Raw genomic sequence first — 16,157 nt, forward strand, 5'->3', positions numbered from 1 at the left:
TTTTCTTATACAAAAAGCAACAGGCAAAAATAAATATTTTGTTGACAGTGCTTGACAGGAGCAGGCTGAGGAGTAAAGCCCGTGACAGCACTTAATAGCGGATGTTGCCTATATTCCTACTGAACACACTAATGATCTGTACTTGGGAGGGCTGGCCTGCTGCTCTCCTACGCCACCCATGTAAATTCCAGCTGTGGATCGAAACTAACAATTAGGAAACGGGGCTGTCATTCATTTCTATTGAATCTGAACAGAGGGAGGTTATATCTTTACAAGAGAGAAACTTAGATCTGATATCTCCCGGGAGACCATGCTCTCTCACCCTCTAGCTTATACACAGCCCCTTCATCAAAGAGTCTCCGCAAAGTTCTTTTTTCTCATAGATTTAGTGTAGTTCATATAAGCTGGGGATTGCAGTGACGCAAGAATATACAGTAGGTTGTAAATATCAGGTGTGTCATTTTAATATGTTTATAGGGAGAAGCAATAATGTTCTGTCTGGGATTCGCTTACGGTCTGGTCGGACATTATCAACTGGCTAACACAGCAAATTCAATTTTGTTCCCTGTGACTGCCTGTCTGAGAACACATTTAGAACATCTCTGACCTTCAATATGCAAAATAACCACAGTACATCGATCTTGCTTGAATACTTAGCTTCTTGCATGATTGAAGTTCTATCTTGGAATGTAATGTACTTCCAAAGACCAATACAGAAAATAGCTCTATGAAGTATATTGTCCCACCATTGTTCCTCTTACCATCACTGGTAGAGCCATGTACAACACTTTGACCCATGACTTACTATTTAAACCTAGGATGTGGTCTCCTGAGTCTAAAAGTAGCTTGACTTTGGCTTGACTTTGGCCTTGGTTCCATTTTGCTCCTGGTCTTAATTCTGCTTTGCCCTTTGTCTTATTAATATAAAATATTATAAATAAAGTATATTTGTGATGGGGCTTTCCTTGAAACTTTGTATACAGTTGTTGTGGTGCACAAATGGCATAGACAGTACAATAGATGAAACAACCCCCAACCAAAAATGTTCATTAGCCTGATGTATGCCAATGTGCTGTATGTGAGTAGACCTTCGTCTACCTTTGCAATACTGCTGTTTAATAAAACAACATTGCAATAGGTTGCCATTAAAATAGTTTCTAGATCTAGGAGCATGTATGTCAATGGAAATAGATGGCAAACCATTTCCTTACAGCCTGATCATGTGAGTGTGGAGCCTCATCTCTTGGGTAGAGTTCCTTCAATCTGTCCCATACTTCCTGCTATTCTACCAAACATATATCATGGTAAAGTAAGGGACACATTTTATGAAATATTTATTTTAGTCCATACAGAGTGTAATTGTTGTCTGTTACCATGGAGATGTATTGTCTGGATGAGTGATGTAGAAATGAAAACAAAGGAATTTTTTAAGACCTATTACAAAGTTTTTAAAAGAGGCATAAAAGTGGACCTCTCTCTGTCTCCATCATCTCAGGGCCACCCTTAGTTTCACTCCACTTATTCCGGCAAAGTTGGATTGTTCTCTCTAGCCTTCACTGTTCCTGCGCAACCATCTGTTTCAACCAACTGTTTAATTTGTTCATTTGCTAATTATGCTGGTTACTTTACAGTACTTTACTGTCAGGTGGGTGCTCCTGGGCTGGAACAAACTGTTTAATACCACCCACCTGAGAGTAGGCCCTTACTTGGAGCATATTGGGTGCTTAAGCCAACAAAAATAATCGCTGAGTTGGTGGAGCTGATCAAAGTCTTTAATTTCCATTTAATGTTCATTTTTGCACAACCTATATGATGGTGGGGATTTATCGGTGCACGCATCGTAGCACCAGTGCATGATGTTATCGTCACCCCTTTGGTTCTGCCAGGTATACCAAGAGGCTTGATACTGAATATCTGGCAACCAGCCATGTTGCAGGACAATTACTGTATATATTCTAGTATAAGCTGACCCAAGTATAAGCCGAGGCCCCTAATTTTACCACAAACCCCAGGAAAACCTATTGACTCGAGTATAAGCCGAGGGTGGGAAATGCATTGGTCACAACCTCCCCAGTATGTAGCCTGCCGGACCCTGCCCCACAGTATATAGCCAGCACCTGTCCCCCAGTATATAGCCTGCCAGCCCATATCCCCTAGTACATAGCCAGCCCCCTGCCCCAGTATATAGCCAGCAGCGGAGGAAGCCAGAAAGGTGAGTTTTGATATTTTTTTTACTCGAGTATAAGACGAGTTTGGGTTTTCAGCACATTTTTTTGTGCTGAAAAACTAAGCTTATACTTGAGTATATATGGTATATATAAGGTGCTACCTGGAGTAGAACTGTCCTATAACCTTCATCAGGAACAGGTGCAGTCTATACCTATTGTGCCACTTGGCGTCCGACTTTGTGGCCCACTCCACGCAAATACCCTTGGATGTGGTATAAGTGGGATAAACAGATGTAATTCCTGGCTGTGCACCAAGAAATTGGACTTTTTCAAGGCTTGTACGCCAGCGCTAAATGTTTCTGTGCCATATGCGCTGTTTTACATTTGCAAGTTTGGATGCATTTTGCACCACCCTTGAGACAAGGAAAGCATGTGAATGATTCTCTATACATCACTGCTGGGTTGAATAAATACAGGATAAATGATGACATTTAGAAATCAGTGTTTTACTTAATCATAAACATTATTTCTTGTGAATTTCACGAAACGTAAATGAAGCATGTGGAGGGGATTTGGAACCAGCACAAAATGGTAATTTTGAAATCTTCAAGTGTTCCTCTAGAAGCCAGAAATCGCATGCATTACTACATAAATACGTTCAACTTCTTATTTGCAAAATGTATAAAATCTGCCAGGGCTAATGTATCCTGATGGTTAATATGACACAGAATGGGAGAAATATATGAAAGGGCTAAATGAACAGCTACATTTCAGGGGGCAAATGGATGAGAAGGGAGAATCACTGGATGTCAGAATATTAAATCAAAACTAAAAAAAGGGTTGTGGTTTGTGGAAAGAAAATGATGGATAACATACAAAGCAGTCGGTGTCTTTAGGTCCTGAGCAACCTCCGGCACATTCACGGTGACAGCAATTACTGACATACGGTCCATAGCAGCGGCCATCACACTGCTCAGCACACACAATCTTCGTCACTGGAGGGGGGAGAAAGATGTATTTGAGGACACCATCAATAAACTACAAGAGACAATATACTTTGTATATAGTAATTATTTTCTTATGCATTATGTACCAAAATGCATTATTTGGTCCAAAAATGTGAGCCCTTTTTCGTAAAAGCACATACTTAGAACATATTTAGTACTATAAAAACTTAAAGTTTGTGTAACTTCTTGAAATTGTTGAAAAAATCATAGTATGGTCTTCAACAGTACAGATTGCTAGCTACTGTTGTCTCTGTATCCTTGCGCTAATGATGACATGATAAGCCTGAGCAGTCATGGTTTAGTCATTCCTGGATAAGGCACCCAATTATTGGTAGCACAAGAGCACCAAACAATGAGATGATGATTTCTTGCTATTTTAGACAGCTATGAGCTTTTGGTCAATACAAAGTCAATATGCCAGTAGGGGTTACTAAGAAAGAAGAGCAGACTTGTAAATGCCAAATTACATGAGATACTTATAAGGCATATTTTAAAGAACATCCACCACCAGGATCAAGGATTGTAAACCAAGCACACTAATGCTGATGTGTGAGACCTCTGGCAAAATCAGTTATTCTTTTAGCTTTTATAACCTGTTTTTTTAAAGCTTTTTAAAATTATGCAAATGAGCCAGTGAGCCCCTCAGGCCCATTTGCATAATTTTTAAAGCCCTCTTTTTCTTAAAAAAAGGACAAAAAAAGCTTAAAGAAGAGTGAATTCCACTAGAGGGGGCACACACCTGTATGTTAGTGTGCTTGGTCAACAATTCTTGATCCTGGTGGTAGATGTCCTTTGATGAGTCACACACAGCCAGCATCTCTCTCATTCCTGAGGGAAGAATGAATGAGGTAGCAGAGCTGAGTTTACTCAGCTAAAGTAAAGGCACACCCCTTGCCAATCAGGAAGCGTAGGCGCTGCTAAGCTGGAAGGACATGAATATGTTAAGATGGTGAGTCTTTATAAACAGACTGTGGAACTTTATAGGCACGAGGAGGAACAATATAGGTATAGTTACACTGCTGTATAATGGTCTTTTTTTAAAGATATGTTTAGTTACTGTGGGATAGTTTACCTGAAAGGTTCCCTTAAAGGCCAACTAAATCTCCCCTTGGCAATACCAGATCAATGAGGACTCTAATGGGTGGACATTGCATATCTTGCACATCTTGTTAACTGGCTTGTTTAAGAACAATAGTAGTTTTTTTCCTCTCATTTTTTCATCTCACTGAGCAGCATGAAGCATTCATCTATGTAACGTTCCAAGACCAGAAATCTAGCTTCCTAATGTTAATAGAACTCAAACAAGAATGGCAAATATAGGCTATGCAACTCATTCAGAATAATAATTAGCCTTGAGATGCCCCACTGCGCCATGAAGAATGCCGGCGATCACACTAGAATGAAAATCCCAATTCTGCACTGATGAGCCTGGGGGAATCGGCCCCATTTTCAGCGAAATGTTTCTGTTAATTTTACATGGTGTCCAGACGCTACACCGATCTTACAAACACAGGGCTGGTGGACAAATTAAATCAATATGGAAGACTTATGAACATGCAAAGTTATTAGCACAATACACAGATTTTAATTAAAGATGTTGTGTGCCGTGAAAGTGCCTGGGCGATTCTGATTGATTTGGGATGCTGTTTCAGCTATTTTCTTGCTGTTTGCACCAAAGTCTTGCTAGATGTTCCCTTATTTAATTGGATATTAAGGATACAGCTTGAATTCTCCAAGCTCTGCTCATCAGAAATGTAACAGGTGCCTCTTTCTCAAGATTCTAGAATCTACCGTAAGTCTCTGGAATCTTAATTTCATATTGTATTATTTTCCTCACACTGTTGTATGGCTGCACAGAGTTCAGATCAAAGAACAAAGGGTATTTCTAATGATAACAATAGTTGGAGACATTATTAGAAAATGTTTTTCGCAAATCATAAATTTACAATTCAGAACATTCCTCTTGAAAAAGTACAAATAGTATGAAAATAAACTTTTCACCCATTTTCCTCAATCAAGGTTTTACCCAAATTTTAGAACTTTTCTTCAGATTGAGATGAAGGTCATGTTTTTAACATATTTTTTAGAATTTTGCAGTCAATGCAGCAAAAACTACGGCTGTTCTATAGGAGAGTGATATAGACTCGATGTGACCTGTGCAAAGGTCATCAAGCAGGTAGGGCCAGGAGATGATCTGTAACCATAATTCAATTCTTAATGGGGATTTCTTTGTTATCTATAGGCAAAAGTTATATTTCATTATTATATTATTTATTATTATATTCTATTTATCATGGTGATAATGATTTCTATAAACTAGTAAAAACTTAATTTATTGATTTAAAAGTTGCCCATTTATAATACATTTCTTTTTACTTCAGATTCCACAAAGAGTAGCCGAGTTGTAGTCAACCTGGTAATCAAATCTGCTAGAGAACTTAACGAATTGTATTGCTAAATAGAAGATACACGGTTTCTACTAATTGAACTTTTTGGTTTTACTTCCACACTTGCTTGATAAAGCTGTTATATGTGACGAAAGAAAATCTCATTGATTTCCCTTAAAGAACAGGATAACTAAAGAGAGTAATATAACAGGAATAATGTAACTTACATCTCTGACATTGATTTTCAGATGGACCCCAACAGTGGTCAGGACAAGATTTTGGACATTTCCCACCTGAAAGTATTAAAGGAAATAATATAATTAGTAAAAATATGTAAACAGTGATACTATGCACAATAAAACTTATATATATATAAATTATATGCATTACAGGAAGTCCCTGGGTTACCAAAAAATTTGGTAAATGTAAAATTTTTTTTTGACAATTGGATTTTATTTCAGACACTATTATAGTTGCAATCTGAGGCCCAGAGACCAGAGAGGCCCAACTGTAACTAAGATCTGTCTGTAAGTTGGATATCCTTAAGTCGAGAACTGTCTTGACAAAAAGTTTTATATCCAGTTACAGGACACATATGAGAAAATAAAAGATGAAAACTGCACTGTCCAAAGGTCAATGATTGAGGCTTTGATGCAAATTACCACTGGGAAAGAGTTATTCCCTTATCTAAAAAATAAAGGGGTTGTTTGAGTGTTTAAAAAGATATAAAGCCAGCCTGGGGGGTCTTTACAAAAAAACAAAACAAACGTATACTTACCTCATCCGGTTCTCCTGTTATACCGGTTTACAGAGGCAGGCACGCTCATTAGTTTCAATGTGAATTAGGCGCAGCAGCAGGGAACAGGTGGACGGAAGTTTTTGTAGTGGATGGTGCCTTAATCTGTAAACAAACAGGGGCATAGCACCGAATGGCGACAACACAAGACAGGAGGGTCAGGGATATAAGTGTATATTTTTATAGCGCCCAGGCCACCTACATATATAGGAAACTCTCGGACAACCCCTTTAATCTTGATTCTGCATAGCAATGTATTGATTTTTTGCCTAAAGGCTAATTATATTTTTTATTCTTGTGTTCTAGCTGTAATTTTTATCATCCAAACTTGAAACTGGTATGCGGCTTCTTTTTGGAAGAAAAGGTGTACTTTCTGGCCATCCCATTCTTCTAAATATGGACCTTTTTGATCTATGTTTTATTATATTGTTGTGCTGTTAGACTGTGGGTGATGTGGGTGGGCACTGACTTTTTGACAACAATGATGATTATGCAAAACACCTACCGCACATATGGAAACAGCCACAAGTATATCATAGCTTTAACATAAGGTGATATATTATTTTGTTGATTCTCAGTTGAATTATTAGAGTTCTTTCTAAGTGTCAGTACAATAAACCCGTAACTATTGTGTTGCAGATGAAGTACAGTACACCGCCTATCTATTACATGAGGCTGCCAACATGTACCTTTCGAGTATCTTTTCGAAGTGATCTCACAGTTTACAATTCCCTGTCACTGAACCATCTGTTTACTTCTATCATAAACTCATTATGGCAACATAATGCAGAATCATTTCTGTCTAACAGGACAGCGTCAAAGGGGGGGTGCGGTGTAGAGGTGCGGGGGAGTCTCCATCTGGCACAAATAATGCAACTTTAATCAGTAATAACGATAATTATTATTAGGAAGCTACTGGAGCTCATTGCACAAACTTAATGAGTCTAAATTGATTTATAACAAAGGGGATTAAGAATGACTGCCTAGGAAAACATCAGGTTCAGTCATATCTCTACAGAAGGGCAGTCACATTGTTTTGGGTAAAGAACTGCAAAGGTGTTCAGGGAGAGTATACCTGGTATAGAAGGTCATGATGAGAAGACTCATTCATCAGCTAAACAGTAGACACTATGGGCAGCGGTATTCATTACTAGATGTTCTTGTTTGGCACCTGATTTTAGCAGTGATCACCTCTAGGAACTGCTTATGGCACAGCTTCCATACACTTCAATAAGAGCTCAGCTGAAGTTCCAAGCACCAACTGCTACACAGAGAATGGACCATTACTTGTGGCTCTGTTCCATGCGTTGTGACAATAGAACCGAATGAATAATAACACATTCATATTTTAACACTTTGGCCAGCCAATTCCTTTGGTCTGACAATCAAGGGGTTATACAGGGTCAGCCCTCCCCCCCCCAACTGATTCATGGTCTATCCTAAAGATAGGATACCAATATGAAAGTCTCTAATATAGGTTTGGTTAATGTTTTAAAGACTGAATACACATTTTTTTTCTTAAAAAAAAAGAAATAGATTCAGTTTGGAAGAACAATGAGCTGAATTTTAAAAGGAGATACAGGGCGGCACTATAAAAATATCATTTTAGTGATAGAATAGCAGCTTAGTAATACCAGGCTGAGAGATAGCATTGTATGTGGAAGCTGCTACATCTGGGCCTGCAGGCGATGCTCTACCCGTCCTTGTATTACGTTCCCTATTATAATTCTATGGATTCATTGCTTCCTCTTTTGTGCTGAGAGAAAATAAAGAAATTATTCGCTATCTTTCCCTCCTCTGCACTTATCTTCTGATCTCTTGCGCTGTTCGAAGGTTAATTATCAAACTGTGGAACTCACTTCAGCTTTTCTGGCTATGTTACCTCATGAGGCATCACACAATGCGCTTCTATCAAGAGAGCGCACTCAGCCATGCAACACTGATGTGGAAAATCAGCCAAGATATGGGTTCTTCCTGTGTCATAGAATAGATATTTTTCTATTTGAATGAAGCCAGACAAAAAGCACAAAAAAAGTTTCGTGCATTGACTACCAATAATGTCATGGCGTTCATAGACGCAGAAACGGCAATGGAAATCATTAGTAAGTGAATCTTACCTCAAAGTTCAAATGAACTTATGCAAATTTTTTACATGTCATTAAAGTTAAGTTACGTATGGAAAAATGTTGTGCTAATGGCATAAATAATAATATTATATGTCCCATAAAAAAATTGATTAACACTTTACTTTTAGTGTAACCATTTGAAATGTATATAATAATAATATAAATGGGCTACACAATTAAATTGTCATTGATTACTACTGTATGTCCTGTGAAGCTTTCTTGAAATGTAAAGCAAATCCAATATCTTTTAACTTATTAGCTGCCATTACTGTCCATAAAATGGCCGCACAAAGAGAGTCATGTGATGTCTAACTGTCCTAGACCAATCTTCCTTCCAGGACCTTATGATAGTATTCATGCATACAAGCATAAGGTCCTGGAAGGTAGGTTGGTTATGGACAGTTAGTATGACATGACCCTACAGACATTTTATTGGGAGAAATGACACATATTACATATCAATGACACATATTACATATCAATGACACATATTACATATCAATGACAGAACTTTTAATAATTTTAATAGTTACACATACAGTACAGAACCAACTCCTTTAAATTACAGCAAACATAATTGTTGGTCATGTAAGAAACTAAACTTCTTACGAAGATTTTTCTTTTGCAGATGGATTAATACTAAAATGCCAAGTATGCTCTGTTGGGGATTCTGTGAAGGAAATATACAAATAAGTTTTCCAGGGTGGAAAGTCCTTTCCTTAGTTCTACCTTGTTAGACATCTCTAAACACATTAATGCATGACCTGGGAACCTGATTTGGGATAATACCACATCAGTATATTTATTTCTAAAGTAACAGACTTCTAACTGTTGACAGAGCTGCGACTATATGTTTGCATCTCTTCAGCACAGTGTAGGAAAGTGGTGTGGTGAGAGGTTTTTGGCATAGATCAGGAATGAAACTTAACTTCTTATGGAGTTCTTGCAAAGGCAACATCCCCATAAGAAGCTTAGTTTCTTCCATGGCTTGACTTATGGATCCCACAAAAATAACCACTGCTTCAGTTACTGATGACCTGACAATGACTTTATTACCTGTGAGATATGAAAATCCTAAGTAATACTGACCCATTTGGAGACACTTAGGCTAAGGCAGTTGAGAAACACTTGTTTTGTTAGTGTTTACTGGAAAATTAAATCTGACTTAGGGTACATTCACATGGCCCTCTGGGGGGGATTTATATGCATCTCCAAATTTGCGGCCGCATATACATCCCTATAGATGGCAATTGCCCAAAAGGCCTCCCCGGCCCACCTGCTACATTTTATTTTAAGTTGGACAACCCTTTTAAGTATGTCCAAAAATTGGTTGGATCAGTCATATGCCAGGTGAGCTTAGCATCAATCTTGGGTATTACAGTTTACTTGAATGGAGCTGCCTGGTAAACAGGCCATGTAGTGGAAATGGTTTTTCAATGGAGTGTTGTGGCCACCCCAAACAGCTGATCAACAATTGTGGTGACTGTCGTTCCCTCACTTACCTGATATTGATCTAATGTAGAAATACTCCTCGATTTAAGCAGGCTGAGATGTCGTTTGTAGGTTCGACTTCCTGTAGGCCTTGAGTTTATTATGAGACGGTAATTATTTTAACCATCATCCAGACAACACTGCTCAGCCACTATTCTATACAGCCCTCCTAATGAATAAGAATCTGCCCATTCATAGAAAATACTTAGTCATAATCCCTCTTTGAAACTATTTTTGGAATTACGTTAAAAAAATTGATTAACATACTGTGTGGGCATAAGACAGAAGTATAAAGGCAGTTTGTAAAGTGGTATGTGCTGACAGCAGTAATTTAGCTCTTCTTCTCTGATTCCAGACACTATACTGCTGCATCTCTTCAATGTTCCAACTGGCGGTAATAGCTCATTCGACTGACTCAGCTCTGCTGCCTTCAATACAAGCTCCGACAGCTGAACAAATCCTGATTTCAATTCCTTTCCCTTTGTTATGATTCGTTCCCTGCCTCTCTCGTTTGACCACTGCTGCCATTCACGAGAACACCAAATTTAATTTGACCAAGATTCAGACAATTTCGGCGCACCTCACGCCTCTGCAAAGGCATGGGGCAACGCAGTAAAATCCACCGTCGCTAACTCTCACACACTCATGCACAGCAAAGTACATTACCTTTAAAGGACATAATTAAGTAGTACCAGGTCCAGACTGACCGACAATTCAGCCTTGATTTAATGGGCTCGCCAGCTGTGACAGGCGTGTAAGCATTATTGCTGTTACTTTGCAATTTTGCAAGCGGTTGGAGTTTGTACTGCTTCAAAATAAGCTTTCTCCTGATAGTTTAGTCATTCATGGGGTTTAATCTCACACATCACTTTCTGCTATTAGCTATGTGTAATGGCTCCTGCCTCACTACCGAGGTTTTATGAAGCAACATAGTACCTTCTCTTAAGTTGTACAATATAAACATGATTTAAAGCGAATAAAGGGCTCCATCTGCCTTTCTCTCTTTTTTTAAAATTTATTATAAAAGTTTGATTATATGAGAATTGCATCCCCCATGGTATCTGAAGGTGAAGCTCACTTTTAAAAAAAAAACTTTTTACAAATTACAGAATCTGTACATGAACAGTAAAACTGCCTCTGGCCATCATATGACTTGTATTCTCCATTTTCCAACAACTATCTCAGCAGGATCTATCTGTAATCTCCTGTCTTAGAATTAGCTGCTTTGACTCAATGGGGCACATCTATCGGGCCCTTTACGTTTAAAAACGGGTGTACAAGGCAGAAATAGGCTCCTTGTACACAGCTAGGAATGGCGCCTATTTCTACACACCTGTCCTGCCCTGCACCTGTACACTGCCTATGGCCTTCTCCCATTCAGCGGACATGAAATAAAAGTACCCTGTTGGCACATTGCAATTGCTTGCCAGGATTTATCCGTAGGCCTGAGACTCCTCAAAAATATGTTGGGTGCTAGGGGGTGGGGAAAAATCATAAGAGAAAGAAACTTACTTTTATTTTCTTCTACTTTTGATTTATAAAAATAAGGTTTCTGACTATTTATTGAGATTTTCAGACTATAAAAAGCACTTTATAGCAAAAAAAAAAAGTCTTGCTAAAGCCAGGAGGACCCATGACAGCCTTCTGACACTTTCCTGGAGATAAGGTGACTCTTTCCCTCTCCCTCCCGATGCCCTGCACTCTCCCTGCCCATACAGATGTGACTATTAATGGCAGCATGAAGGGAGTTAACCTACATGCTTCATGTAGTAGAGCTGTGTGTGAGTGAATGTATCAGAGGTGTGTGTATGCGGTAAGTATGGTATGTTGCAGAATGTGATAACATTGCATTATTTATTATTCTCATGTAAAGACCATAAGTAGATAAATAATGTTACTTTAAAGGGGTTATCCGGGTTTAAAAAATTTTTTATGGCTGGGCTGGGGAGGGCTATTTAAACATAATAAACATGTACTTACCTCCTCCGGTGCTGCCGATGTCCCGCGCCGCGGCCCGTCTTCTCCGTGCGCCGGTTTCAGAACAAGGGCGCACAGGGAGCTTCCGGCCGGCCGGAAGCTCCCATGCGCACCATCTCCCAGCGCTTACAACGCTGAGAGATAGGGATGGATGGGAGGAGCCGTCCACAACGCGGACCGGAAGCTCCCTGTGCGCGGCTTCCGTGCCCCTGTTTGTTTAGAGGGGCACGGATCAAAGTGACCGCGGCGCGGGACATCGGCGGCGCCGGAGGAGGTAAGTCCATGTTTATTATGTTTAACTATACCTCCCCAGCCCGGCCATAAAAAAAATTTTAAACCTGGATAACCCCTTTAAGGCAGTGCATTTTGTAAAACTATGAAAGATTAAAGAGGACCTGTCACCCAAATTTTCGGCACTAGGAGCTGCTTACTAAGGTAAGCAGCTCCTAGTGCCGAAAATTTGGTTGACAGGTTCTCTTTAATATTTCTGTGGTTCGAGTCAACTGCAATTTATGCAATTGTGTAAATTTTATTTTCCTGTCAAATAATGTACACAGTAGCTGGATGTTAAATCTGACAGGTTATTTTTTTCTTTTCCAAGGTTATAGTTGTTGTTTGCTTACTTTTCAGCAAAATTACAACTTTTTGTGCAATTTTCTTAGACATCGAAGAAGAACAAAAATCATAGGGCGAAATTCACTAAGGTGCTTGCACCAGTTTTCTGTTGGACTTTGCATGTTCTTTTTAGTGCAAACTGATTCACAGGTATTTAAGAAGTGTATGCACCACATTTGCTTTACACGTGACCATTTTGTGGCGCGGCGGCACTAGGCATCCTCCAACACAAATTAGGGGGCGTTCCGGTGCTCAGTCGGACAATGCGCCAGATTTATCATGTAAACTCTGACAAAATTGTTTTGCACGCCCTATGTTAAAGATGCACCACCATGCAGTCCATGTAAGAGCCCTTCTGGCTAATACGCATAATTTTAAACAATGAGAAGGAAGAAGGCCATGGATAACAAATATACGAAGATTTCCACAGTCACAGTGCCTGGATCTATGAGTGCTCCTGGTTTATCATGTTGTATTTTGGTGGTAGATTTTCTTTAAGGGAGGGAGTCTTCTGGGGACATTTTACTATACCAAGATTTTAAGCGTTTCTATCATTTATTTTCTGGCCATTTTTTTCTCATCAGCTTTTCTGAAAAGCCCAACCCTTTTATCAAACTCAAACTATCAAAAACTTTAGGAAAAAAGTATTTATAAAGAGGTAGGAAGAGTAGAAATAGAGCAGTACCCTGGGATGCATATGATGGGGCATATTTTTCATCTATCAGACAGATATACTATTACTTACACCACAACTGAAGCCAACTGGAGTACAAATCTATGCCTGTTATGATAAGGAAATCTACCAACAAAATCAAAGTTAATAAACCAGGGACACTTACTCAAGGTACAATGACTATAGTAATTTTCTTATATTTGTTATCCATGGTCTCTTTCCTTCTGAGATCAACTTTTAAAATTATGCTAATGACGAGGTAGTTTCCAGAGCCACTCCCGGAGCCCCTCCATGGCTGTGTAAATAAATAGTCCCAACGAAAAAAATCTGTTCTGGGGCTTATGCAGATAGATAGATAGATGCTCATTACCATTGCTCAGTACTGTAGTTTACCATTGATGGTTTAGCACTGTACTGGTTAGTTATCCAGTCTTTAGTTTATTCAGTTATTTTTCCCATTGCTTTAGGGGTAATCCATCACTTTAACACAATACGGATTTCATTCAACAACTATTCTATTTTTACTGGTCAATCATTGCCTTTGGTTTGTAACATGGTTATATAGAAATGTGCTGTACGCCAAATCGGCATCACCGTGTACTGTTGTGTTTTACTTTCAGCAATGCCCTTCTCTGGAAATAAACTGATAAGGTTACACATTACTCTGAACTGCCCTCAGTGATATAACATGGACTGACACTTTATACATATACTGTCACAGTGCTGCTGTAACTTGGAAAATATTAGGGCTAGAGGTCAAATAAAGACTGGGAATAGCCAACCAGACGGAAATGGTCGCATGAAGTGGCCCTGTAGATTCCATCAACTGTCATGTTGTATATTGTAGTGTTATAAATGAAAAGTTGGTGTTCGGGGCACGGAATAGTAGCCAGGGAATTCTAAAAACAGTGGAAGGTATAAGGATGGAGAGAACATAAAACATGGAGGTGGAGGTTGTTAGAGAAGACAGGGGACCTCTCACATTATTAGACCCTTGTGTCAGACACATCAGTGGACATTTTCTAGCTGTGAATCACCTATTATCCCCCCCGTACAACATCATCAGCCTTCCTAAGACAAGACAAATGTGAAGATTCTGTTCCCTGCCTGTGATTGCTTTTTCTGTGACTAATTGGATCTGAAAAGCTGTGGGCTCAACTGCAAACAGCCATTTGACAAGTGAACAGTTTGCTGAGAATGTTCCTGCTATAATATGACATGCATTTGCAGATAATAAATTAGTCTTTATATCATGTTTTACTCTTCTTTGTGCAGTATGTTTGCCATCTGCATCTTCTAACATATAATCACACGCCTCCCTCAGCACCGGCTGATCTTTCCAGAAATGTAAGTTGTGGGAATCTGTAAATAGCTTTTTTTGAGGCTGTTATATGCAGCATGAACACATAGAAATTCTAGAAGGTCATTGCCCGGGGTACCACTAAAACTACTAAAAAGGAGCATTAAATAAGGGTTTGTAGGTACCGTAACTAAAAATCCTGCAAATCAAATTTTTTTCATGTAATAAAATATTTACGGTCTACACCATTAACAAATATTTATCTTCCAAGGTTGGTTAACCCAATATTTCATCAGCAACCCAATAAGCTACAAGGGGGTATCTTGGTATACCATCTGTTGTAATAATGATACATGCTTTTTTTTGTATGGTTGTATGGTTTCTGTTGAATTAAAAATCACCAATAGAGCAAATTTATTGGACTATAAGACACACTTGTTAGCAAGTATCTGGGATTTTGGCACACACGAACCATTTTTGGTGTAGTTGCGCTGTCTTCCATGAGACATGAATTAGGGGCGTGCTATCGCACAATCCGACTGATTCGGACTGAGCACGGGATCTAACTTTCAAATTGTGTTGCAAGCCCAACCACTTAGATGCACCACTAAAAAGATGGTAAACTCTGTCGGACCTAAGCGGGGAAGCGACACATGCAGGATATCGGGCGCACGATCTTAGTGAATCACGGAACAGTGCATTATCGACGGACAATGCACTTTCGGTGAACTACAGCCGGAATGTAAGTAAATGTGCCCTAAAATCTTGCTAAAAAATATCTGTGACTTTGAGTAGTTTCACATTGGCATTGGTGCTGCACTTCTGTAGTGCATCCATTGCCTTTTCTATATTTTGCTTCTGTTTTGTTTCTGTGATTCTTCTGTGTTGTCTCCTTATCTACAAAAAATGCTGGAGGTTTAATATTGCTTTGAAAACATAACACCTGGTTTCTCAGCCTCAGCAGTGAAATAAAGCTGACATTTCATCATGTTTTATCCGTGATCCACATCCGTGACAAAATTTGAGCATGTTTCATTACTTTTTTTGCATGGACAACAGATTAGTGAAAAAATAAGCAAATGGGAAAAAACCCATTGAAAACAATGGGGCACATTTACTAAGGGTTAGTTTTTCTGCCCTGTTTCCCAAAATTTTTCCGATTTGCACCAAATTGCCCCGGGATTTTGGCGCACGCGATCGGATTGTGGCGCATTGACGCCTGCTTTCACGCGACTGAATTGGGGGGATGTGGCCGGCAGAAAACCTGACGGATTCGGAAAAACGGTGGTATTTTTAAAAAAAATTGTGTCACAAAAATAACACTCACATACGAGACGAAGGAGGTGAATTTCGTCGGACTTCAGTGCAGCAGCGACACCTCCTGGACATCGGGCGCACGACCTTAGTGAATCCCAGCAGAACCCCAATCAGCGCTGGAGGACGCGCCACTGGATCGTGACTTGACCAGGTAAGTAAATGTGCCCCAATGGCTTTGTGAAGCATCCATGGAAAGCCCTTAACCAAGGATGTGAAAAACAATGCCAATGTGAAACAGCCCTTGTAGTAGGACTGCTGTCCAGGAGATCTGGTGAAGCGCTAACAAAGCATTTCACCCAA

The 16,157-nt window shown here is 39.4% G+C and overlaps 1 protein-coding gene across 3 annotated transcripts in view; it reads right to left on the bottom strand.

Moving 5' to 3' along the window:
* ERBB4 (erb-b2 receptor tyrosine kinase 4) overlaps positions 1-16,157 on the bottom strand; it is a 642,433-nt gene that overhangs the window by 169,819 nt on the left and 456,457 nt on the right. For all 3 annotated transcript variants that reach the window (XM_072121352.1, XM_072121351.1, XM_072121353.1), the window contains exons 5-6: positions 5,790-5,855; positions 3,045-3,163 (exon numbers count right to left, since the gene is read on the bottom strand). In XM_072121352.1, the coding sequence (XP_071977453.1) occupies positions 3,045-3,163; positions 5,790-5,855 (185 nt within the window). The remainder of the gene's footprint in view (positions 1-3,044; positions 3,164-5,789; positions 5,856-16,157) is intronic.

The sequence above is a fragment of the Engystomops pustulosus genome, chromosome 8, assembly GCF_040894005.1.
Source record: "Engystomops pustulosus chromosome 8, aEngPut4.maternal, whole genome shotgun sequence".
NCBI lineage: Eukaryota > Metazoa > Chordata > Amphibia > Anura > Leptodactylidae > Engystomops > Engystomops pustulosus.